The following is a 26,919-nucleotide window of genomic DNA, read 5'->3' on the forward strand; positions in this document are numbered from 1 at the left end:
TGGATGGGAAGTGATTCAAGCCCAGAGAGAAATACTGAGTAATTTTCCCTTAAGTCGTCCTGTAATCCTGCATAACTTATGGAAAGGGTAGGCTTGGAGATCTGGGCAAAGGTGAAGATTTTATTATGGCAACTGCAGCTCAATAAATCTCTGCAGCATCATCAAGCTCCAGCAGACAATCCATAACGCAAAGCAAAATCATCTGCCTTGTTATGGGAAAGTCACCAAGAAAAGACTCCTCTCTTTTTATGCATAAATAAAATAGAAAGGAATTTAATTCAGGCCCATTCTAGAGCAAGAGCTGCTCCAGCACTTAGTAAGAGAAGCCAGGGTTGGGGAGAGCACAGGGTCTCTGGGATCCCCTCTGGAAACCACATGGACACAGGGCATGGGAGTGCTGGGCACCACCACCAGCGAAGATATCCAATATGAGATTGTCCCAGGAAATTCCCCTGATGTGAGGGGGCATCCAGGTGACCTGCACAGGAAACGGGAAGAGAAGCAGAAGATCTGTAGAACAGACACATCCATATGCTTAGGAACCAAAAAGAGGTCATTTGGAGGGCTCCCCTGGGCACCTGCAGGAACAGCTGGACTTCAGAGCTGCTCTGGCTTCTCTCTTTAATTAGCAACTTGGCTAAAATGCCTTGATGCAGGCAGAACTGGAGAACTCTAAAGGCATTTCTCGCTATTTTAGTGCCCTCACAGGAAGATTTAGTCTAAAAAGGAAAAACAGAGGTGAAGCATAAGAGGAGGTGTCCAAGATGCTCCCTCCAATGTCATGAAAGGTTTAGTTAAGTTTGCAGTGAAATGGGGCAGTCAGCCAGAGGGAGCTCTTTTCTGAGACGCAACATTCCCTTCCCTCAACCACAGCATGCAGGGAAAAGCTCTGGTAATCCCATGCCAGCATCAAAGTCCACCCAGGGGGAAGCATGGCCTCAGATTCTGGGCTCTAGGCAGGTGAACCTGGGGGAAAGATCCCCAGCCCCACAGCACCTGTACCCTGTATAGGGCATTAAGAGCCAAACTGAAGAGAACATCTCCATCAGGATCAGTGTTGGACTGCTCTTGGCCACCAACCCAGTCAACTGGACTAATTCTGCTCAGCGTAGAAGAAGCAGCTTTTCTGGAGCACGTTTCACCTGAGTTTTGGCTTTCTACCTTGGGAAGATGGTCTGTGCTAGTGGAGAAGGCAGTTCACTTCCACTGACAACAACAGGAATTGCAGCCATCAGCTCAGCAGATCTGCCCACCCTGCACAAGTCCAGCGTGAGGCCACACAACAGCATGGATTGTGCTCAGAATGTGCTCTAAGGTCGATAAGCCAGTCCTGCCCAGGACAGAAAATGTGACTGGAATGGCTCGTGGTTAAGACAAATGAGGAAAATCCCTGGCTCTGGTGACCTCCTGCAAACCCAATGCCACCAAGAAGAAGGAACACAGGCCCTGAATCTCATTAAGCTGTGAAAGTCTCTGGTTTTCTAACTAATCCCTGGGCTATGTGCCAGGCTTAGTACTCTCAGCAGAGCTCGTACACGTTGGTTTACACACCACAGAGGCATCTCAACACTGCTGGGAGCAGCCACTCAAGGCAACCAGGGCCTGGGTTCTCACTTGTGGAGACATGGGGGAGTTTCCTGAGGGATGTGGGGGAACCTCATTCAGGATTTCTTTTCACTTAACCCAGTCGGTTTCCCTTCAGGGAAACAATCCTCAAAACTAAATATATTTTTGAAAGAAGGAGTCAGACTAGAGACAGCAGAGAACAACTACTATTCTTGGCAATCTGAATGCTTGGCCTGAAAAGAGATCTCTCTTCTTGAGCTGTGGCAACCAAAATACCTGTTTCTTCTCCAAATCTTGCCCCAAATTTACCCATATGTCAAAATGAAAGTTTATTTCAGTCTATTACATGCTTTAAATATGCTTTATCACTCCCAGCACCACACACAAATATATATACATACGGTTTTTCTTGTAGAGGAGAATTTCAAAGCAGTTTGACTCATAGTTGTCAAAAGTCTGTCTGACTTTCTCAATGGTCTTCTTGTCTGTCAGTTCACCATACATAAAACTGAAAAAAAAAAAAATTCTCTTTTTTTTCTAGACAAGCAGCAACATCGTTACAGTCACCTTAAATAGCAAAAGCATTGAAGATGCTAGGAACTGTCATTTACCAAGGTAATTATGATTTACACTCCATTTAAATATTTAGAGTGTCACAAGGACACCTACAATAGTGAGTAACCATGACCACCTTCTTACTGTAAATGACTGCAAATAAATCCACCAAAATGCTTCATTAAGTGCTTTACTGAGTATGTCTTTAAGGATATATGGTTAGAAAAAGAGCTGACAGCTTATGAAACCATTCTCAACACAGCTGCAGGCCATGGTAGTATTGCTGTCAAAACAGAGAAAATTGAACAGAACCTCTAAAATCTCCCAAATTTTCTTCAATCCTCCTGAAAATCCTTCTGGAGGAGGAATGTCAGCTACTACAGGTAAAGGCTGTTGGCTGAACCAATGGCTGCAAATCTAATCTTGTCAAGATGCATCTGGGACAGTAAGATAATTGGAATTCTTTTACTAAATACCAATACAAATAGACATAGGATTTAAACAGTGAGGAGCACTGACTGCAATGTGTAGCTATGTCTGCACCACTACCAAACAACCAAATTCATCCCCATTTTCCTTACTGTATACTGCATTTCTTTAATAGTTCACTGGAAAATACTAAAAAGCTTTTGGAGACTCATCCCTCTCCAGGCTGAGAATATAAAAATGTAATTTTAACTCTGCTATTTCTTGCCACTTGACCATCTCATCTTTGCATTCTTTTCCAGGTCAGACCTCCAGCTGGTGTAAGCAAACCCAGCCCCCTGACCTTACTTTTGACAGCCTTTGCAAGGAAACAGCCAGGCTTTTATTGTCATTCTCCCCTGGATTAAAAATAAGTGAAGGCTGCTCTCTGCAAATTCCCAATTACAGAACTGAAAGAAAATGGAACATCAGATAAAAGCTTTCAGACACTTGGATGAATATACTTTTAATTGATCAGACTTTTTTCCCCCCCCCCCATTCTCTTTGTTCACAAACAGTTTGAGCCTCAGCTGAAACCTTCAACAGACAACCCTGAGAATATGAAAGGGAAAAGCTATCAGTGCCTCTGTGGTTTCAGTGCAGCTTCTCTTATTGATCAACAGACCTCCAAAGGTTCAATAAATATTTATTTTACGTCTACTGCTCTGAAAGAAACAATAAAACAACACAGTGGTTAGTGGCTCAGCAAGCATTAAAGTACTCAATGAAGGCCAGACCATGAATCTTTCCACAGCCAGCCCAGGGAGGCAATGGAGCTGCTCCCACAACAAAGTGCTGCCTGGTCTGGGTGATGGAGGCATCAGAGTGGCTGCAACATCTGGATGTCACTACAGGTGCCTCCTCACTGGTAACACAGGCACAGACATGGATTAGATTGGATATTAGGAAAAATATCACTGGAACAGGCTGCCCAGGGATGCTGTGGAATCGCCACCTCGGAAGTGTTCAAAAACACGTGGATGTGGCACTTGGGAACATGGCTTGGTAGTGGTTGGTCTCCATGATCTCAAGAGGTCTTTCCCAACCGAAATGGTTCTGTGATTCTATAAATGGTGTGGCAAAACTGTCACCTTTGGGACAGCACTGCAAAGGAGACGCCACTACAGCAGCTGATGTCAGGAAATGGTTTTACCCAGGCACGAGGCTTCATTAATGTGCTGATTGTCATTAACATGCACAGCTGTCTCGAGGACATACAGAACACAGCCTACTGCTCATTTTCAAATGACCTGCCTTTCTTTCCCCACTTCAGCTGATAACCTTTTATACATTTACACATGAGACGACAACAAAAGGAGTTTAATATTTTTATTATTTTTTTTAATCTATGCCTTTTTTAATGCACTGATGTACCTCTTTTTTTATTTTTGAGACTTAAAACAATGCTTCTCATAGGCCTGAAGGAAAAAATAGCAGGAATTTGTTGAAGTGCTTGATTTTACATGACTTCTAATACAGAAAGTCATCATTAATTAGTGTTAAAATGACAAATCCTATTTGATGATGAGAGGTGGATGGTACCAGTTAGTGCTGCAGAACATGATCAATCAACTTTATGTTTTAAATTACAGGCAGCTTATTGTTGCAGTAAACCTGTAATGCTCAAATCTCATGTTATATTCACACATAGAGACATTTTTAAAGGCTTCTGGAACAATAAAAACATTTTTCAGAAGGCAATTTTTAACAGCACCAAAGGAACCTCCGAGCCTTTCACTGTACAAGTTATATAAGATTTTTTGCTTATCACAAGTTTAATTTAATTTAGTCTGTCCTATTTTGTACACATGGAGGGACTCCTACTTCTTCAGTCAATCTTTTTCTGCCTCGTTTTTTTTTTTTTTTTTTTTTTGTTATTTAGTGCTTGTCAAATCCCTTGAGTGCAAACTGTACAAGACATAAATATCAAAACCACTCCGCTACTGGGAATCTTACTACATAGAAAACACACTTATCAAAGAGAAGCAAGACTTGCTGAAATACACAGAGAAAGGCACGATTTTAGATATTTTCTCCACCTCTAAAACAGACCAGTTGTCATTTAAGATGCCTGGGCTCCTGCTTCCCTCTTAAAGCATGTCTTGGCACAGAAAAGCCTCATCTGAAGTTTCACATTGTGCTCCTCTGTCCTTTGCCAGGATGTAGAGCAGCAGCATCAGAGCAGGACTGGGTTTGCAGGGCAGTAACAGCTGTTGGAGAGGAATTATCCAGGAAAAGTGAAGCACAGAAGGCATCCAACCCTACACCGAATTTACAGCTCTCTTCATGCAGAAGCATTCAGGGCATCAATTACAAGACACAAACATCCACCTGGGAGGAACAGTAAATACAGATACACATCAATAGCTTCAAAACTCTGCAAGGTGGAGAGCAGACACCATTTCTGAGGTGCAGCTCTGTGGGTCCCACTGGCATCTTCAGTGGGGCTTCTTTGCACAGCTTTGGCACTGCAAGGACACCTTCTCACACACAACAATCAGGCCATAGAGGTGCCATCCCAGCACCAAATCTAACTATTTTCAAGTCCAGCTCTACCCACCACACATAATCCCATTTCTTTGAGCACAGTGGGAGTTTTGCCATTAGCTTCACTGGAGCCAGGATTTCCCTTGCAGACTGTTTTTTTAATCCCACTTGTCAGGGCAGTAAATCAAAACAAAGGAGGGCAGCAATGCTGACCAAGTGTTTCAGTGAAAACAGTGGCTGTGAAAATCTCATGTGCAGGGAAAGGCAAGCCCAGCAAAGCCTGGAGGGAATGCCAAGTGTCAAATGGCACGGTAGGTCCTCTAATCAGCCACCCAAAGGGTGCCTGCTCTTCCAAAGGCATGATAAAACCACAGAGCTTAACTGAAAAGCAGCAATATTTAGAAAACACTGATATAACTTGCATTAAACTGCATTTTCGTGTTTGTCAACTGTTTATTCTTTCAATGTGTTCATGAAGACACACATGGTCATGTCCGTGGACAACTGGGCATGAAACCAGTGGTTTTCCTGGATGCTGGCTGACCTACTGACACACCTCCAGGCAGGGCTTTTTTGGTTAAATGGAGGTTAGAGGTGTCTCAGTCACAGATGCCCCATTCCTCCTGGACTGCCAGCTCACTTTCACCTGGCAGAGCAGATGAAAGTTCTTCCACCTAAAAATTCCATACGTTTTAGCACTCACTTATACCAATTATTCTATACATCAGCCCAAGCTACACATGCAATTTTGCCATGTGAGCTCAGGAAGAACACATATCAACTCCCATCACCCAATATAGCCTGACTTCTATGTACAATATACTTTTTATATAGTGCCTGTGAAACTAAGGAGACTGGCACTTGTACTGAGGGGTTTCTAAGCAATTTTCCTGCCAGTGGGAATATTGCTGCTGATTAAAAAGATGAGAGAAGTGCAAAATCAAATGAATTACCAGCCTGTCACACATCTAACTCATTGCCTGACCTGGAATAGAAATCACTCACACCTCCAGTGCCTTCAGTTGATCCACCCCTCCCCATGATCTGTATCAGGCAAGACCATCTCAGACTTAAAATCCCAGAATCACAGAATTATTTAGGTTGGGAAAGACCTTTAATATCATCAAATCCAACTGTTAACCCAACACTGCCAAGTCCATCACTAAACCATGTCCAGGAGTGCCACACCTACACGGCCTATGAACAGTCCCAACGTAGGGAATGGGGTGGGAAAGAGAATATAGTGAATACTCACTGGACCACCAGGAGAAAAGCATGGCTGAAAGATGATTTTGAGGCACTTACAGCCTGAGGCAAACCAACCAAACATTGCCATATTTATAAATTGTCCTTTATCACACTCATGATCAGTAATAAAAACAACTTGAACCAGGGGCTAGATTTACATCATTTGTATCTGTTATATTAATCTGTAATATATTAATCTGTAATATTTAATTTGCTTGGATTTTTGGCACTGAAAAGCAGACCCTTCCAAAACCTGCAATAAGGGTGTGGCACTACAGCACTCTTAGCTCAGAGCACTTGTCTTAGAGCAGTAAAGCAAACATGGTATATAAAGCAAATGTTATATATAACATAACATAACATCATCTGGGCAAAACTGGACTGGGAGCCTGACTCAGAAAATACTATAAATAATAGCCCCAGATATAAAAAAAAACCTCCAGTGACATTCTGCTGAGTAGCCTAAGCAGGCACCACTGGCCTTTAAAACCAATCATCTCCATATGTCTCATCAGAGCTGCTCCAACTGCTCTGGAAGGCTACCTGTTCCACGTTAACCATGCTGAAAATCTGTCTAGCTCTCACTTAATCCAAAATCTGTCCAACTGTCTCACATCTGGAATGTCTCCTAACACGCAAGAAACATCACACAGCACATGTAACTCACAGAATCCCTCAATGGTTTGGCTTGGAAGGGACCTTAAAGATCATCTCATTCCAACACCCTGCCATGGGCAGGGACACCTTCCACCTGATCAAGTTGCTCAAAGCCCCATCCAACCTGTCCAAGAGCCAGACACAACAGTATTGGTCATGCTTTGAATGTAGAGAGGGCTCCCCTCAAAATCCAGAGGGGGGTGTCTAGAACGAAGATGAAAGAAAAAAAAATCTTTTCTACCAGTTCCATTTTCACAGTAATTCCTCCTCGATTTGTATGATTCACCTGAATGACCTGTTTGAATGTGGTCAAAACAGGATCCTTATAAATGGTAACAGGAGATTATCACATTCAAAACAAGCACGCAGATGGAATAAATCTTTTGGTCCACTCAATATTGGAAGCACACAAGCATCATTATGAGACAGGAACTGCTAAACCTTCGCTTCCTCAACAATTTCCTACAATCCCATTCTGTATTTGTAATTATTTTAATGTGCACAGGCTATAAAAGTGTTGGCTCACAGCAAACATAGACAGTTCAATATAGAGGATGGCAGAGAGCAGAGGGCAAAGTGTGTATGTATCTCCAGAGCAGCTGTGATAAGGCTGTTTCCTGCAGCCCCCCAGAGTGTATTGATGCTGTTGCTACTGTGTGAATGAATATTTCATTTCAACAGCACGTGCCCATCTCCTGCCTCTTGCCCCTGGGAGGACACTTGGCTGCACACAGCAATCCTAGATCCCACTTCCTCCTCTTCCCTGCAGACGAGAGCAGTGACCACACATCAGCAGGTGTTGCTTTCTGGAGAAGGCAGTGACTGCCATCCAGGGACAGGCTTGCTGCCCACCCTGCTCCTGCCAGCTGAAGCATCAGCTGATCCCCAGTGTACAGCAGCATCATCTCCCAGAAATTATCACTGTAGATCACAGAATCACAGAACCACTGAATGATTTGGGTTGAAAGGGACCTTAAAGATACCTGGTTCCAAACCCCTGCCAAGGGCGGGGACACCTTCCACCAGACCAGGTTGCTCAAAGCCCCATCCAGCCTGGCATTGAACACTTCCAGATGTTCCGTCCTCTGTCCCCAGTGCTTGGAATGGGTCGCTCCCTGAAGGCAGAAAGGGAAAACCTACACAAACTTGTATCTCAGCCCTCCCTTCTTGCCTCTGTCCCTCATTTGCTTTGCTTACACACACATTCACATACATCAGGGAGCCAGTCCTTCCCCAAAAGCATCTCTTTTTAAAGGATGCAGCAGGCACAGCGCAAATGCACATCCAGCCACAAATCACAGCTGCTCGCTCCTGAAAAACCACCAATAAAAGAAAAAAGCCATAAAGCTGCAATGCTTAGAGTAAATATATCAGCAGCTTAATCACTCTCTTGGGAATAAAGATGCACTTTGTGCATTACTGGGCTCTGTGTGTGCTTCATAACAGGGGCCAGCGTGGGTTACAGAACAGCCCACTGCCTCCTGGCATGGTAACAGCAGAACTCAGAACAATCCAGCAGAAGTGCCTTTGAACTATATTACCTAAAACCCCACTCTGTTTACTGGATCATTAGCCAGAGTATATTCTCACCAATACGAGCCAGGATAAATTTCAAGGTGCTTTACCATGTGTAAGTTCTGTGTAAGTCGCCAGTTTCATCCATTTAAAGCCTGTTTTAAGACTTCAACATCTGCAAAACAATGCCTTTACATCGATCCTTTCTCCCAAAATCTCACCATTCTTCCCAGCAGATTAAAAGCTTTCAAGTGCACCAAGTGGCAGCAAACACACAGTGGGCATACCTGCAGGTGCTACTCTTCTGCATGACGTCAGCTCGGTGGTATCCAGAGAGTTTACAAAATCCGTCATTACTATAAACTACGGGCCAGTCCACAATCTGGGCGTTTCCCAACAAAAAACTGGATTCTGAAAGGACAAAGAGCAAAAGAGAGAAAGGGCTGTTGTCAGTGGCAAAGTACAATGAAATCCTCCTTGTGTTACACAGCAGATGCAGAGTTATTCGTGATAGTAACTTCTATCATGATGCTTCAGAGGGAACTGAAATCCAAATGGACATTGGAAAAGAATTTGTGATGAAATAGGGTAACTCCTGGTAATGCAAGTAGCTTCCTACACCCCAAAATACTGATATAAGCACCAGTGCTTTAACAATTTAGAAAGCATTCATTTATTCACATCTGGGCGAGATACTATGTTTTATTTTTATTTCATACATATCTTGAAAGCAACATTAAATTAACTTGCAAACTGAGTTTTAAATGCTGAATTGTATGCGTGCCCAAAGCTGATGATGACTCTTTTGCTTGAGAGAAGTGATTTTTTCTTCCTGTCAGGTCTGAGTGTGTTTTGCAGGACACAGCCAGCATCCCTGGGATGAGGGACAGAGTGCCAGGAACCGCTGGGGAAGGGTGAGTTGCACCCACCACATCTCATGGTACACCACATGCCACACCACATCTTAGAGTGTGGGTATTAAGTGGCCCACATGGAAATTTAGCACAATCTGGGAGCTCATAGGTGCCAAAGGGACTTCAGATGATTCAAAAGAGATAAAGGGCCTGCAAGAAATCTGGAGAGGGAATTTTTATAATGGCTCAAAGTGATAGGACAAGGGGGAATGGCTTCAGAATTGCAGAGGGCAGCTTTAGATTAGATATTGGGAAAAAAGTCTTTACTGTGAGGGTGCTGAGGCACTGGACCAAGTTACCCAGAGAAGCTGTGGATGCCCATCCATGGAATTTTCAAGGCCAGGTTGGATGGAGCTTTGAGCAACCTGGTCTAGTGGAAGGTGGTCTTTAAGGTCCCTTCCAACCCAAACCATTCTATGATTCTATGAATTTCAGTGGCAGTCAACCAAAAATACAAATAGGTGGGTTTGGCACATCCTGATAACATGCACCCATTGCTCTAAGTACAAAATATGGGCAGGGAGTATTTCTAGGAGGCTGAACTCAGGTTTAAATATCACTTCAATCATCTGTTCTTTCAGTCAGTGCCTACAGTTTGTATGCATGGACTGGCACCAACACATTATGAGTTAGTCCTAAAATAGTTTAATTCTTCCATCCCTGCTTTTAGCAAGGCATTTCCAAAGAAAGGAAATACCCATTTTGCTTAAACACAATGTTGTAGGGATTTTACGTTCATTGACACTGTAAACATTCATAATTTTGTTTTCAGAAATAATACTTTCACTTAGCAGAGGTTTTAAAATTGTAGTCCACAGTAATCTTCAGTGTTTTATTTATTTTTACTGGTAGTTTTCAATTTCATTTTGACTACAGCTATGGAACTATGTGGTCCCATTCACTAGTGATAAAACGCTTTAAAAATATAACTATTAACAATCATTGTTGCATAAAAATTATAGGAAATGTTCCTTTCAGCAGTTCTTGTGGGGAAAAAAAATAAGGATATTTTTACAAATTTTCCTCATAATAGCCCAAGAATGGCTATGACAACAACAGACATTTATTCAGGTGTGCACATTGATTTTCACATAAAAGTGACACTGAGTTTGCATGAGCTACATATGCCCTACTCAGAGTGCTAATAACTGAGACTGGATTGTACATTCTGCAAATATTATTCGATTGAATAATGACCATGTACTAAAAAAAATAGTATTTCTTTTTTCTTTATAAGCATGAATTTTGAAAAAAAATAATCTGGAGATTATTGGATTTTCTACAGAAAAGCAGATTTTAAAATATTTAAAAGCCAGTCAATGGGAGGAATAGAAGTTTGGATTTTGTGAAATCTAACACTTTTAAGCTCAAGGCATTTATTCAGATCCATCACAAATATTCTTTAAGCCTAAATATCAACTTTAAAAATTTGCTTTCCTGCCCACAGGAAGATGTCCTTGCTACAAGCAGCAGGAGACATGGAGTAAAGCTTGAGCACTACATAAAATATCCCTGGATTCCCACAGCCCCTTCTGCTAGGACTCAGCCCAGCTCAAGGGACACCCTAAACCCCTGGGGACCAAAGGTTTGCTGGAGCTCATCCCACCGTACTGATGTTCCCCCCACACCTGCATCTCCTCTGATGCCTAAAGATTTTTTAGCTTTTTATATCTTTTCATATATTTGTAGCCTTGTAGATTTTTAATATAGAGTTGTACACTTTCTAGTACTTTTCCTGCCCTTTCTCATAATAAGCTAACCCTTTTCTAACACATTCTTGAAGTTCTGTTTAGTCTTATACTTAGGAGGAGAATTTCTGATAAGGACTTTTTGTTTTCAACCTGAACTTAAGAGATATAACAAGAAAACAGGGCAAAGAAGCCCCTGGACAAACTCAAAGGGCTGACCCGAGGGTGGGTTGGTGGCATAACTGATTTCCTGTTGGATGTACTGGCCAGATATACTAATTAATTAGCCTCACAAAAATTGTAGAAATCCTTGTTCACGTGTGCACAGAGCCATATTTGTGCACCTGAAAGCTTTCATTAAAGAGTTGCTTTTTATCCTACCACTTTAACACTGTTGCAAGGTTTTCTGCCTTTTGTTATTAGGCAGCACCTCCAGTTTAGAAAAGGGGAGACACCCCCAGCCCCCCAAACCCACCGAGCTCTCCCCATGGTTGCCACCCCATCACCACCATGCTCCAGGAGCTAGAGATGCTGGGAGCATCAGCAATTCTGGATTTCCCATCCCATAGGGAAACAACCCAAGGTTGCAACGACCCTCAGGTTAGATTTGGAAAGACTGTCCTTATAGAACCATCTTTGGCCAAAATTCTGCTCACACATCTCAGCACAAAGGGCACAGCCTGGCAATGATGCACTCAGGGATGCTCTGCACATGCCTGAGCTCCCCAGAGGGCCACAGTCCAGAAGCAGAAAACCCTCCTGCTGCAAAGCCTCCCCATCCACAGACATTAACTCGATTGTGCATTCCCACTACATCACTGTTTCAGGGCACGGAGCACACAGCACACGTACACACGTGGTGCAGCCAGATAAACAGCATTTAATGGTTGTCTTCTGTGGATTTTATACTTCTTTGCACCTGAGGGTCTCAAAATATTTGATAAAGCATTCACCAAGCTGATCAAATCCACAAGAAACCTGGGAGGGGACAAAACATAAACGCAAGCTATTGATAAATTGTTGTGGGTTTGTTTTGTTTTTTATTCTAAATCCTGTAAAATCTGTGGTAAAAAAAAGACACTAGAAATATCTCGGTAGATATTAGTATTTCTAATTTTTAAGGTTAGATCAGATCCATAGTATATAGAATAGAAGCCTGACCAGATATTAGAAGGTCTTTTCTTTTCTCTCCTTGAATTTTCCTTTACTTAATTGACTAAATTTACTTAATTGACTTCTGTTTTTTACCCTTGTCTCCTAAGCGAGTAAAGCTCATTCATCCATGCTCAGCACAGGAATATGAACCGTAGAATCTTTTAGGCTGGAAAAGACCTCCAAGATGATTGAGCCCAACTACAAACCCAGCACTGCCAGGTCCACTACCAGTATCTGTGTGTGTGTGTGTGTGTGTGTGTGCGTGTGTGTGTCCAATTCCAGCTGAAGGAAAATCTTGATTCAATGTTTGCCTCTTGTTAGAGATCAATAAATCCAGCTGTGGGCACAAAACCACAGGGATCCACATCTCATTAATGCTGCTGCTCACTGAGCAACTTGATAAAATTGAAGGAAGAACAGGTCAGTGTCTGACCCTTGGGTTTTATTGTGTACCCAAATCTCAGTATCCACAGGACTCTCTGTATTTAACCTACCCTATATTTTATCAGGAGCCATGTTATTTTATTCAACCAAGACACAATTAATTCTTCCATATTTCTACAGTTACAGACCATAACTCCAGGCAGATTTAATTCTACATGAGCCAGTCCATACCCAGCTGTAAAAATCCAAACTATGTACTGGATGACAGGACACTTTGAGAGAACCTCTCTTTTTTTGACCATAATTTTATAAAATCATCTCATCATCACTAACTACTCATTGAAAGTCCATTTCTTCAGTTCCCTTCCCTGAGGATGGATTCACAGCCACCCCTGGACTAAATCCACCTGCATGTCTGACTTCTGTATTTCTGCAATTCAAATTCACAATTTCCTGGCTAATAAAGATCATCACAGTTGTGTCTTTGGTTATGATTTCCATGACTCTATGGCAAATTCCACTCTGTCCAATTTCCAGTTGTCTGCCTGAACCAGGTGTAAGAGACAAGGGCTAGAAAAAACCTCATTTTATCTCCATCTCCAGTTGCCACAGGGCAGCCAAGGATGGAGGTGTTCAGACTCCCTTCATAGGAGATGCAGCTTCTCCTTCCCTGCTCCAGTCTTCAACAGATGAAAGGGGTGTTTTGTGCCTTCTTCAGAAGAAAAAGAAAAGGAGCCAACAAAAGGTCTGGAAATGGCAGGGTGATGGGCATGGCAAGGACACCAGCACTGGGATCTCTACAGCCATAGTCCTGTCAGATCCAACAGAAAAGAGCTGTATTCTGCAAGCAAGTCTCTTGAGAGAATATGTTATAGTGGAGGTGTTCTCAATAACAAGTGTTTCTTAAGAGAGTTTAGTTACTCATAACTGGATATTACTGACTCCAGCCACTACACCAACACCAGAACACATGAACTTACTTTAATTATGTCACAACTTCACGGAAAGATCACAACAGGGATTGCCAAGGATAGCCAAAGTTAAGAATGGCAGGGCATAAATACAGCTGATGTTCTGCTGTAAGGGGCTGGAAACTAAAACTTGTGCAGTGTCCATGCTGTGGCCCAGAAAGGGAAATCTTCTCTCTCCTTGTACAGCAACTCTCAATCTCACAAGTGTTTTACTACAGAGGCTGGGGACTTCCCCACTGGTCCACAAGCCACTGGTCACTGCTGAAAGCAGGACAGTGACTCTGAGAGATGCTGGCCTGATCCAATATATGGTGGAACTCCAGGAAACTGGGATCCAGATGACCATGGTGTGGTATCTCGTACTGAAAACATTTCTATGCAGCTGATTTCAAAACTCACACAATGATTGTCCTAAAATCTCCGATGATGCGTTCATCCTTCTTGGATTTCTCTGACGCACTGAAAGTGCACTTCGCATTTCCTTACAGATAAAAGGTCAATTTTTATTATTTCTAAGCTTGTCTTGGTGTCATTGCCTCCATCAACCATCTTCTCCAGCCAGTCCCCCTTCTGATGTACTGTAGAGAGCCCAAATCACAACTCTGTAGGTTGTGTATGCTCCTTGAGTAGATGCCTCCAAGCACCAGAGTCTGTCTGTAAGGAAAGCAGGGTCTGCCAGCAGACTCGTCTGTCTCAGAGTTGCCAGATTCCTCTGAGGGAGGCAGTGGGCCTTTTATTAGCTAATATAACTCTCTTATTTACAAGGTTCAATGCTGATGGCAAGGAAACGGGGTATTAGAGGCATACAGTCAGCAAAACTTCAGGTTGGAAAACACAATTGAGGAAAATAATTTTTTAAAAGGCACTGCATTTGCTGTTTCCATGCTTCTATTTTGTAAAAAGGCTCTTTTGTGTGAAAGCAGCCTATGCTGTAGAGCAGCAAGCCTTTAATCTTACTCTACCTTGCAGTAGCTAGCACTCAACACAGTGCTGAGCCTTGTGCTTGCTATTAAAATAAAATAAAAAGACCACAGTGTGCGAGCAATTTTTTTAACTAACGAAATGCCCAAAGCAGTGTAAAATTCATGTTATGTAATGACGGGAGAGCAAGAACAGCTAAATCATTCCAGAAGATATGCTTAACCAAGTGAGAAACATTGTCTCTAATCATCTTTTCTCAAGAATGCTTGGGTACCACTTGCAACCAAAATTGTTTAAATCATCATTTCTGAGAATTCCATCTCTTCTCAAGGAAACAGGCAACTGGCCTTTTTTAGAAAGGTCACCACTGAAAAGATGCTGTAAAGAAAATAAAGTAGTAGCAGAACACAAACAACAATAATGATTAAAATAACAAAAAGAAGCAGTGTTTCCCTCTATGAACAAATTCCTACCTCTAACAACTTTACACAGAGCTGTCCTTCAGAACTACCACCCTTCCACTGCAGAGCAAAGGCAGCCCAGACCTCACAGGGGCTGTGAAAAATCTGGAAATTGCCTTTTTTTGCTAATATAAAAGCCCCAAACCACTTCAACTGCTGTCAGCCGATTCTCCTCATAACTACACAGGGTCAGCATATTGCTGCAGACTTGTTCAGAGCATCTTGGAAAACTGGTGGTGCTCCTCTGTGTGTGTATTCAGGAGGGGTGTCCAAAAACAGTTCACTTTTTTAATTTTCTTAGCTTTCCTGAGCAGGTCTTGGCCCTGACAGTGCCCAGTGTTGTCTGTGGTGACTCCAACCACATGCTCAAGATGTGCTGCATCCCCATGGAGTACAGAGGAAGATCCTAAGCCCTTTTGGAGGGCACAGCCCTCTAAAATCTGCCTCAACAGGCACCAACATCCCTCCAGCTCTGGGGTCGGCTGCAGACGAACCTCTGCTCTTGAAGCAGCAACCTCCAACAGCACTTTGTACTCCAGTCTGTAAAACCACAGTGCTGTTTTCTAACAAAGCTATAATTTCCCCAGTGTCTTTAAAGCATGCAAAACATCAGTGCCATCCAATTTACCCAATACATTAAGTGTTGCTTGCCTGAAAAAAAAAATTCTCCACGGACCAACTCTTTACGTCACCTTTCTGTGCCAGTGTTGTCTTTATTTAAAACTAATATTATGAAGATGCAACGAGGACTAAACCGAGAGCAAGGTGACTATGCTGAAATGATCCATTTCCTGCCCCAAAAACGTGCTCCTCAAATAAAACAGAAGACGAATAATCCAGCACTGGCTGAAATATTAAATCCACATGTAAGTCGCTCAGCTGGGAACACAGCAGCTTTCAGCAATTTAGCAAGCGAGCTCAAGAAGAAAAATTAAGAGTCTGCCTGAAATTTACCTCCCGAAAACTTAGAAAATTAACTGTAATCATTTAGAATGTGGAAGCCCACAAACAGCCCCAGCCTTTACCGTGGCACATCGCTGACCCGAGGAAGAGCTCTGAGGCAATAAGGACATGAGAGCATCTCTATGAATTACCTGAAAAATGACATTTCGTACAATTCTGATCACAGTTTCTCCCCCACACATCCATTTATCCTAGAATTAAACTAACCCTCACCTATCCTGGTTATCATCCAAATGCCACTGCTGAATCTGCTCTCTATTAAAATTATGCAGAACACAACATAGATGTACTGAGACTAAATTTAAACTGGAGCATGCTGCAGCTCTCACTCAAGGCACACAGGCACCCTCAGGGAGCAACCAGAATCCAGACTTCCAGCTTTACACAAATGAGAGCGCTGGCTTCACATTCCCAGAGGAGAAGATTGTGGTAATTGTGGTAACAGGAGCTGTTCAGACACGGGGCTCCTCTTGCAAACACTGAGCCCACAGCAAGTCCCAGCTGCAGTTCCACAGAGCCTGGCTGCTTCTCAAAAAGAAACACGTTTGGGCAGAAAATCGGCTGCATCTCCTGTGCTCTCCTCTCTGTGCCAGTGGCTGAAGCAAAGCTTTCAACAGGACTGGTCCCAGAACCCCTCCTGGGTGTGGAGTCAGTCCCTGGCCACTTGGGATACCCGGGGCTTAGCATTTGCAATAGCCAGTCCCCTGAGTGTGCTGATTAAACAAGTATTGTCCTGTTTTTTTATCTGAAAAGCAGATTATTAGAGTACCAACTCCAAAATCTTCTATTATTTAATGTTATCGAATCAGAAAATCCTATTTCCTTCAGCTATCCAAGAGAATAACTTAAAATCCCAGTTCACCACCAGACAGCACCCTGTAAAACAGGCTAATTAAATGTATTTCCACTTCCTGACATTATTCTTTGGCTGTATATTCCTTCCAACTGCAATAAAAAAAATCAGAATGTTTCCTCAAAAAAAAAAAAAAATCAATTTAATTTTTTTCCTTCTCTCAGGTTTCAACATTAACCTGGGAATGCAGCAACTCTTGCAGTGACCTCTTGTGGCAAGTGCTCAGCAGCATTCAAGCTTCCCCCCAAAGGAAAGGCTACCTCTCCCACCACCCCACCCACCACAGAACGAAATAAACAAAAAGAGAATGAGAATGAGAATGAGAATGAGAATGAGAATAGGAGAGAAGAGAAGAGAAGAGAAGAGAAGAGAAGAGAAGAGAAGAGAAGAGAAGAGAAGAGAAGAGAAGCGAAGCAGACCCACAACTAGAAATGAGACCACAAAGCAGCTGATCATATCTCACGTAAATCCAGATTTTCCTTTAGCTAACAATATGGCATTCTTTAAGTCTCTAAATTAATAAAATGGCACAGAGCTTCCATAACTATTTTTTTTAAGTAAAAATAAACATTTCAGACCATGCAGAACTCCCCCAGTTTCAGCAGCAGTCTGATATGCTTAATCCATCTGCACTCAGCGAGCCCACTTGAAAAGGAAGGAAAACAGGGTGTCTGCAACTGAAAACTCCTCACATATGTCATCTAGTAATGCTTGTCAGGGTAAAAATCCACTTTGCATTGATTTACATGTCAGCAAGCACCCAGCAGTCACAGAAACTGCAGAAGGAACCCTGTGCCTTCGAATGCCAAAGAAAGCCCTAATGACATCAGCTCCTTGGTCATCCCTTTGATAACTTCTGAGCTGAACTGGGGGATGGAAACTTTCACCGCACAGTGCATCCTGCTTTTATGCAGGGATTTAGGGAACTGCTGAGCTCTACATTTTCCTTGGAGGATCCCCAGTGATAGACATCCTAGTAAACTTGAAGTACCTCACTTTAAAGAACTTTCTCTCTGCAGCATGTGTGATTTAATTGGTGCCAGATGAAAATGCAGCTCATTTTAATATAGGGGAGAGAAGCCCACATGTATCACGTCCCACGTCCCCGCCTGTAAGACAGGAACCCTACACAAGCTAGTAAGAAGAAGAGCCAAGAAACATTTATCTGTAATACCAGCAGAATAAAAATTAAAAAGGTGTCTTACTGCTACACATGTGACACTTGTTTTCCCTCCCTTTCCAGGTAACCTGCCTTGACAGCAGTCACGTGTGAACAGCGCTGATCCTTTCACCCATCAGTCACAGGGACCCAGAAGGGCAGAAAGGTCTGTGTGAAGGACCTGCTTTTCAGGAACATGGCATAAAGGGAATTGAATGCTAGCTTCATTAAAACTCACGCTGAAATTCCCATGTAAGCCTTACAGAGCTATGATTTCCTTCCAGTGCCAAAATGCACTTGTGAAAGACCCGCTTTCACGAGGAAGCTTCTAAGAGTTATTGCAACAGAAACAATATCCAATAGTGATGACTCTTATCATGTAAGATTATATACAGTTTTTCACAAAATTCATCCCCTCTTCCAAACTGTTAGCAGTCTTTATTGCAGATTGCTGCCGAGTCCCAAAGTTGCCCTTTCCACAAATTCATGCTCTCACCATAAAAGCAAATTATGCCATTAACATGTATTTAATTTTTCTGCTGATACAATCTGTGAAGGCAAGACCGATGTGCATGGCTCAACTCACTGGATGACTCTGCCCATGGGACAGGTCAATGAATCCCTGCACTTCCACAGTGCTGAGCACAGGTCAGTATCAGTAGGAGCTCTGAATGCACTGAAGAAGCAGACAATAATGTCAGTAATAATGGGCACAGACTGCTCAGAACATCTTGGGAGAGAACACTGCCCTTAGGATCATCCTTATTAAACATCCCAAATACTAATGGCAGTAAAAGGCAGTCACCTTAATGTAATTTAGCTCAGTGCTCTCACAAAACACCTCTTCTTTCAGCTCAGCAAAACACCTGGTGCTCTTAAGATCTAGGGCACAGCCAAGGCTGTAGCAAGATCATATCAAATCTTTGTGAGCCTCAGATAAGCCTCAGTGTATTTTCACTGTGCTTTAAAAGAAGGAAAAAAAAAAAGATTGCAGAGAGTGCACTGAGATTACCCTGAAGACAGGTCTGGGTGTCCTCAGGGCTTGTCCCTTTCACCAACCACAGCAGCCCTAAAGACAGACCCCGCTGCTCCCCACGGGCTTTGGCTCTCCTTAAGTGGAGCTCAGCTGCGGTGTGGGCAAAGAACCTGCAAAGCAGAGGCTGCCATGCACCACCCCATGCTTTGGGAAGCACCTGCAACCTGTGATGCTGCCCAATAAAACACTTCACAAGCTCCAAGATGTAATATCGTCTCCAAAAGAGACTTTCCCAGGGCAAGGAGACACCGTGGCACCTCTCCATCACTTGGACAGCTGCTCTGTCCTTCCCAAACACATTGGCTGGGAGAAGGGCATCCAGCAGGGCTCTCCCACTCTCCAACACAGAGGGCAAAGAGCCACAGTCACCCCTTTCACGGCCACCCCATTCCTTTCTGCTCAGCTCCGTGGTGCTTTGCTCATGGCTGCACACTGTGAGCGCTTCTCCCACAACTTTAACCTGATAAGCAGCCAAAGCTGAGGTAAAAAGGAAGGGTTCACAACATTCCTAAAGATAAAGTGCCCAAATAATGCTGAAAATTCAATATATGATTGCTTTTAACACCAGGTCAGACACCACACCAAGCCTGCACACCGTGTTCCCGCTACACCCACTCCCAGTTCTGACTTTCCACATTGTAAAATTATTACAATTTTGTCTGTAAATTTTGTTATTAGGATCCATCTCTGGTAACTCCGAGTAATTTGTCTCCATCTACACTTCATTTTGAAGCCATTGCTTCCATTTCACCTGAAGAAGAGTCTATCTGCTGAAATACCTTCCTAATTTTTTCCAGCAGTACCCATAGAAGTAATTCTAAACCTAATAGAAGTTATTACCTGTGTATCTACAAACCTTCTCTTGGTTGTTCAGAAAAGATTTATGATCAAGAAGTGCAATGGGATTGCAAAAACGTGACAAATCTCAAAGGAGAATGTTCCTGAACCAGGAACAGTGACAGAAAGGCTTTTTTTTTTTTTTTTTTTTTGAGGCGGGGGGGCATGTTGAAGATGTATTTAAAAAAACAATCATCAGTCTTTCCTTCATCCCATTCCTCTAACTGTCAGTGAAAAACCTTTGGAACCTGGTGAATTCAAGTGTAAAAACAAGCCCAGCAGACAGTCAGCAGACCAAATCCTTGTCTTCTACCAAGCACTGGCAGGAGATACTTGAACCAGATTTGCTCCACTGTATACTATTAAGTTTGGATTAAACAGTGCTGAATCCAATGAAAATTACTATTTCTATAAAGGACAAATAAGGCTATGTCCTGGATGACAAAAAATAAGAATTAAATCATGTTTCAGCTCACAACACTGACAACTTACATGAGTTAAATACAAATTCCCTATCTACTTTCTTCGTTGTGTCCAACAGGGAAAATTTGCCTCTCTAGCTAAAATCAAGCTTAGACATCATCAGCGGCACAGAAAAAGCAAAATGAATTGCCAGATCAGCATGATTTATGCTCCTAAATCAGACCAGGTTAAAAACTGGAGGGGATACGTGCTTTTAAAGTATAATGTTCGAAAGCCTTCTGAACTTTTCCAATTTTTGATAGCTCAAAGCTTTACTGAGCTTTCATCAGGGAGGATGTGTGATTTAATTAGAGCACGATACAAAACCATGGCATTCCCAAACCATGCTCCCAGCCCTGCCACCAACATGCTGCATGACCTAGGGAAATCAGCTGTGATGCCCCAAGTCCCCATTTACGCCACAATTTGAAGAACAGGTTGAGAAAGCCTCAGTATGTCCTCTTCCACAAGGAGCCGTGAAGTGTAATTAAATTCCACCCAACACTTTGAAATTGTCAGAGGGAAAGTGCTGTATAAACGCCTATTAATTACTCCTGCATTTAATATTCTGGGAAATAAATACACTATTGTGGGAAACCAGCTCTTGGAGATTGTGCAGCTCCAGGGCTTGACAAGGAGTCAGCTGCCAGCCACAGAACTGACAGAGGCAAGACCAGAGGGAGGAAGCCCCCAGAAATGGCTGATGGCTCAATACAAAGCTGGCATTTTAACATGCAACATTTTAAAACTAATTCCAACTCATCTCACTCCTGCTCAGGAGGAAAATCCGTGAATCACCAATTCACTACCTGCTGTCAAAATCAACTCCAAGCCAGCACACCAGACCATACTGGTATGAATGTGGGGTACATCCAGCACTGTGCAATATGGAAAGGTGGAAAGGAACACTTTTCAGCATGATTTCACATGCCACTGGTGTCTTGATTAATACTAAATGTGGTACCTCATCACAATGCTCTGCTCTGCCCACCTTTCCCACTCCTGTCACCAGGTGTACACTGGCATAGCAGGGCTTCCCCAGGGCAGGGTCACCCTAAACTTGGGCTGACCAAGGAGTTACCTTTCAGCAAATCCAAAGCACATTAGTGCAAACACTCCTGTGTCACAGTGGTTAAGTGCCAGTGCAAAAACTACATTAAAAAATGCATGTAACTAGCACAGGACTTGCCTAAAGCAGCATCTACATCAGCACACCCAAAGAGACAGTGGGCTGCAAACATATCGTAACTTTAATGCAGCTGTGTAGAGCGCTCTTAATGAGTGTTTTGCGCTGGATGCAAGGGTGAAATTAACTCCTGCAGCAAGGAATAATTGGATACCACACAGTCCTGAACTAGCCCTGTAAATATTCACCTAACAGAGGAGCCGTAAATGACCAACTGCAGACAGTTCTTTTCCCATTTGCTCAGCCACAGCATTACCATCATCCAAACCACAGTCACTCCCTCACCGCTTTCCCGGTACCTTTGCCACAGACTTCAAAGTGTCACAGAATTGCAAAAAACTTCGAACCCCCCGAATGGAAATGACTGCAAGTCCTAATTATTACAAAACTAAAGAACAAGAAGAAGGGGGGGGAAAAAATGACCCGATGAGCGGAGAGGATTACAATTTATTGTCTCATTTAAAAAAAAGGGAAAAGGGTTCAAATTGGCAGCAGCGATAGCGATGTAAGAAGTGCGGGGAGACGGCAAGGACCGCGAGAGGATGCTCCGGAGGGGACGAACGGATCCCGTTCCTTGAAGGCACCGCTTTGGCACGGACCCACCAGCGTGGCAACGCCGGGGCGAGAAGCCGGAGGGACGGAGGGATGCATGGACGGGCGGATGGATGGATGGCTGGCTGGATGGATGTATGACGGGGGATCTCTCACCGCTGGAGCGCCGGACGATGTTCTCCAGGAAGGTGTTCTGCGGTGCCACCAGCCCTCTCTTGCCCCCCGGCATCCTGCAGCGCCGGGCTCGGGGGCCGGGGGTGCGCGGCGGCAGCGGCGGCGGCGGCGGCGGCGGGGGGGGGCCGGCGGCGGCGGCGGCAGCGCCCGGTGCCCGTGAGTCGCGCAGGGGCGGCCGCGGCCGCTCATGGTAGTGGCGCCCCCGCGGCGGCTGCAGCGCGGTCTGGGGCCGCGCCGCGCTCCGCGCACCCAGCGCCGCGCCCGCCCCCCCTGCGCCTGCGCGCCCGCCCCGCCGGGCCGGGGGACGCCCGGGGATGGGGGGGACAGCGGCGGCGGGAGGGGATGGGGAGGATGCGGGGGCTGGCGGCGGCACCGCGCCCCGCCGAGCGTGCCCCCCTCCGCTGGTCCCCGGAGAAGTTCTGCCCTGAGCGAAACTCGCCGAAAATCCCCAAAGGCGCTGGTTTGGCACCTATACATTGTTTTGTTTGTGGTTGTTCTTTGGGGTTTGTTCTTTTCCCAGCGGTTGGGGTTGAGGGAAAACACTCGGGAATGCTTGTGTGGCACACTGGAAGGCGGCCGCATTTGGCCCGCAAAAGATAAACGCAAAGTGCGAAGTAACGTGTAAAATGCCATCAGCCTTGCCTGAAGCCATCAAGACATTTTTTTTTGGAGGATTCCCCCCTCTCTCCGTGCGAGGCAACAGGAGGCGAATTTGTGGCTGGAGACCTTTCTCGCACGGTATTCAGGGACCCGGCTCTGCCGCGCCGGAGCCCCAGAGGCGCAGGTGAGTCAGTGCCGTGAGACGCCACACCACACCCGAGTTTCTGGGTAAGCTCTGCCCTATTCCTGACCCAGCCGCCGTCCTCCCTCCAGCCGTTTCTTCATTAGGACAGTACATTTGAAGTTATGGACAGTAAAATCTTGGAAGGAATTTCTCCATCCATTGCTTCGGCCTCTGCTAATTTTGCATGCTGCTGCAGACAGGAAAGGATCGTAGAAGGGACTAAGAGATGGAAAATCAGTGTTCATCCAGAGCCGGAGCGGGCTCTGCAGAGCACATCCCGGTGTGCCGCACACTCCTGCCCTGGTTGGCACAAGCAGCAATGCTTCTCCCAGAGGACATCATTCCACTGTGGAAAAATCAATGTATTTATTTTTTCATCCTGCTTACAGCACCTGCTCATTCCTGTGCTTAAGTCTTGGTCCAGCAAGTCACACTGAGGTCACCTACACTCCACTGCTTAAAGTTTGAAACCTTTATCACACCAGGAGCTGTTGCTGGAGCAGCTCTTTCCTAGGTGCCAGTACTGCTGTCCCTAAAAAAACGTCTGGTTTTCCTTTCATTTAAACAAACGCAAATCAGGAGCAGCTCAATTACAATCAGCTTGGGAATGCTGATAGAAGTCACGTTTGGAAGGTGAACCACACCCATTTGTCAAGCATTCATTGTTTCCCCCCCCCCAGGTCTGGCATCTTCAGGGCTTTCCTTAGAGTGGTGAGGTTTAAAAGATGCTCCTGCTGAGCGCTGCTCCAAGCTCCAGGGAAACCTTACTCCCGGTAATTGGAGGGTGGAGGGTAACACCTTTGTTTCAAGTGAGCTGTAGCTCACCTAAACCAGCTGTGCACAGGCAAATACTGTGTGACTGATCTGTCTGGACAGTGTTGCCAGGACTTCTGCTCCCCACTTCCCTCCATCCCAACCAATCTGAATTTTTCTACTCATTTCCCAACCTTGTTTTGAAACCTAGACTTGCTACTTGCCCTCCCACGCCCCTTTTCATTAACTTTTCATCAAACCCCTTCTTGTTCACCTTTTCCACTAAACTTCTCTGTTCTGGTGTGGCAGCCATGCCCAAGAGTCACTCCATCCTCCCTGCTCCATCTACTCAACTTAAGATCCCTCTGTTAACTTCTGTTGCTGTATTTCCAGTGGCACTAATTAAACAATAGGTTATGGAGAGGGACAAGCTCCAAAAACATATCTTTAAATGTCACAGACGTCAGGTAGAAATGGCAGGACATGTGGTGGGATGCTTCTTTATCAAGGTTGCAAAAAACTCCAGAGGACACCTTTTTCTTTTCCTAGAATGCTGGAGGAGGCTAAAGATAACCTTGAAAAGAAGAGTCTGACAAAGAAAGCAAACTGGGAACTGCAAAGAGACTCATGTCTTCTTTTGGGAATCTTCGAATTGTGCTTGGAAACAGCATTGAGCCACCCCGCAGGAAACTGTCAGAAAGGTTTGAGGTCAGCGTAAGTAGGAAAAAGGCAACTAGGCAGCTTCTTTCTACATCAGAAATACCCCAGGCTCAACCAGCTGTTTTTAAATGTGGCAGAAAATCCACTGATTCAAAATGCCTTTTTTTTTTTATTTTGTCTCAGAATAGGTAAGTAAAAACAGTTTCAATTTTAAGGAATTAATTAATTGTTAAAACATTAAAAAGAAAAAAAAAGTCTAAGCTAAATGTAACAACATGCCTGATGGATGATCAGAGGATTCCTAGTTCTTCTTTCCTCCTGTCTTGCAAATTGTATTTCTTTAAGGGAAGAAACTAGCTTTCCTTTCCTGAAAGGAAAAAGGTAAAAAGGGAATGAGCACATTGCTATACTAACGTAATCACAATTCCTTCCTCTTCTGCTTCACCATTTCTTTTCTACTGAAATTTGAAGCACCTGCTCAGGGTGATTCACCTCTTTTCTGGTATTTCTGCAAAAGGTACAATACCCCAAATCCAGCTGGCAGTGGGCAAGCGCCAAACTCCCACAGCAAGTGGAGACAGCACACACTATGAAGTTCAGCTGCATGTAGTGAAGAGCTGACCCTTGGAATCTAAACCTACAGGAGAGGGTTATTTTACTTCAGGGACTATTAAACATTTCAGAACTGGTTCTGATTCACAGCACAGAGCTTTAAATGTATCTTCCGTGATTTATGAATTGAAGAATCATCACTCCCAGGGCTCCTAGAAGAGGAGGGAGACATAGACCAGCATAAACAGGTCAGGCACTGATCCAATCCAGTAGCCTGAGTCATTGGAATATCCAAGCTGCTGAACAGATTCACATTTCCTTTGCTTTCAGTGCTGTGTGTAACAAGGTGAGTCAGGTTCCCTGGGACCACCCTGGGCACCCAACAAGACTCACCCTCATAGGTCTAAAAATACAGTAAGCAGAACTGAGTCATGGGATACCCTTGGCAAGGCTCAGAGCTATTTTCTACCCCAGGTGCACACAGAAGACTTCCCATTCTAAAAACCATCACCAAGATGACCACAAGCTTTGGTTATAAACAATGTGATTTGTACATACAAACTCCAAATTAGCAATGTTTGATTTCCAATGACCTACAGGTATTGCTGTAACAACAGCTCAAGTAGGAAACAGACGCCAGAGACATTTGAAGGATGTTAAATGGTGGAAAAACAGGTAGAGTTTTCCCCTTAGAGTCCAAAGAATCTGCACCAAAGAACGTGACAGAAGAGGCTTTTCTGCTACGAGGCATGAGACCCTTAATAAATCTTTCTCCATGAGTGAAGTACACCTGTTGTCAGAAGCTGCAGTGGGACAGCACGGGAGCTCATACTGCAACTTTCTTCTCCTCAGCAGGGAGGACTATAAGGTCAATTTTTAGTTTTACTGGCTCCAAAAACGCTACCCCAGAACTGTGGGGGGCGTTTGTCAGAAGTCTGCAGGAAGCAAAGCAGCCTCTTGGAGCCCACCATCCTGCTCACCATAAAGGTGGAATCTGAGTTTGAAAGTTGCTGAGGGGATGGCATCAGATCTGCATTTCTGCATCACCTTCAGACAGTAGCCTTCAGAAAGCAGGAAATACCTCTGCTCATGGCAGCAGCTGATAATACCAGAAAAAATACATCAGTGGCAAAAAATAGGTGGGGGGAGGGAATAAATTGCCATTTCTTTCCTAAAAATAAAAAATTGCAGTTTCTTTCCTTCCTTGTTTTGGGGGGTTTTGCTTCTTACCCCATTACAAATTTGAAAAAGCACTTTGGCAGACAGGAAATCAATAAAGACTTGACAAAAGTTGCTGCTTTTGTTATAAAAATTGATGGAAAGTATTGATGAAACCTCAGACCCAAAGTACTCGCTGGATTCTAATTTGGCACCGATGAGAATTCTTTATTCTCTGTTGTGTTGGGCAAGTTAAGTCTGGACAACTAGACCTGGAGGTTATGGATCTGCTGCCCCTTAGTTCCTCTGGCAGTACAAAGCAAAGGGATGCAGAACTTATGGGAGGCAACAGCATTCAGCTGAGTCAAATGCACAGGAATTAGGAAGAATTAAAGCTCCCAGTGTATGGAGCACCTGGGATGCACTCAGGATGGCTCAATGCATGGATAATGGCTAAGCCTTTCCCCTTTTACACTTCTCATTCAACATGGCCCTGTGCCACATTCCTGGGACCCCAGCCAACTTCTGCTCAAGTATGGCATGATTAATTTTTTTGTCGTGGTGCTCATCCCTAATCTGCTGGTGCTTTGTAGGCACCACTGAGTATCTTCTGCATTTTACCTCATCATACCGGGATCAGACCGGAAACTGGGGCACAGGGAGATTAAGGTCAAAATGGTCAGGGAAATCAGAGTGTCCAACTTGAGACATCCAGGATCCTTTAGCAGAGGAGTCACAGTTCAGCAGAAGTTTATGCATTCAGTATCTGGAGGCTTCAGTTACAGCTGTGAGAGCAAAGCACT

The 26,919-nt window shown here is 44.1% G+C and overlaps 1 protein-coding gene across 1 annotated transcript in view; it reads right to left on the minus strand.

Moving 5' to 3' along the window:
* KCNH5 (potassium voltage-gated channel subfamily H member 5) overlaps nucleotides 1-22,310 on the minus strand; it is a 162,489-nt gene extending 140,179 nt beyond the window's left edge. The window contains exons 1-3 of the mRNA XM_032112530.1: nucleotides 22,192-22,310; nucleotides 8,781-8,904; nucleotides 1,968-2,074 (exon numbers count right to left, since the gene is read on the minus strand). Coding sequence (XP_031968421.1) covers nucleotides 1,968-2,074; nucleotides 8,781-8,904; nucleotides 22,192-22,264 — 304 coding nt within the window. The 5' untranslated portion in view covers nucleotides 22,265-22,310. The remainder of the gene's footprint in view (nucleotides 1-1,967; nucleotides 2,075-8,780; nucleotides 8,905-22,191) is intronic.
* Nucleotides 22,311-26,919: the final 4,609 nt, after the last annotated feature.

The sequence above is a fragment of the Corvus moneduloides genome, chromosome 6 (genome assembly GCF_009650955.1).
Source record: "Corvus moneduloides isolate bCorMon1 chromosome 6, bCorMon1.pri, whole genome shotgun sequence".
NCBI lineage: Eukaryota > Metazoa > Chordata > Aves > Passeriformes > Corvidae > Corvus > Corvus moneduloides.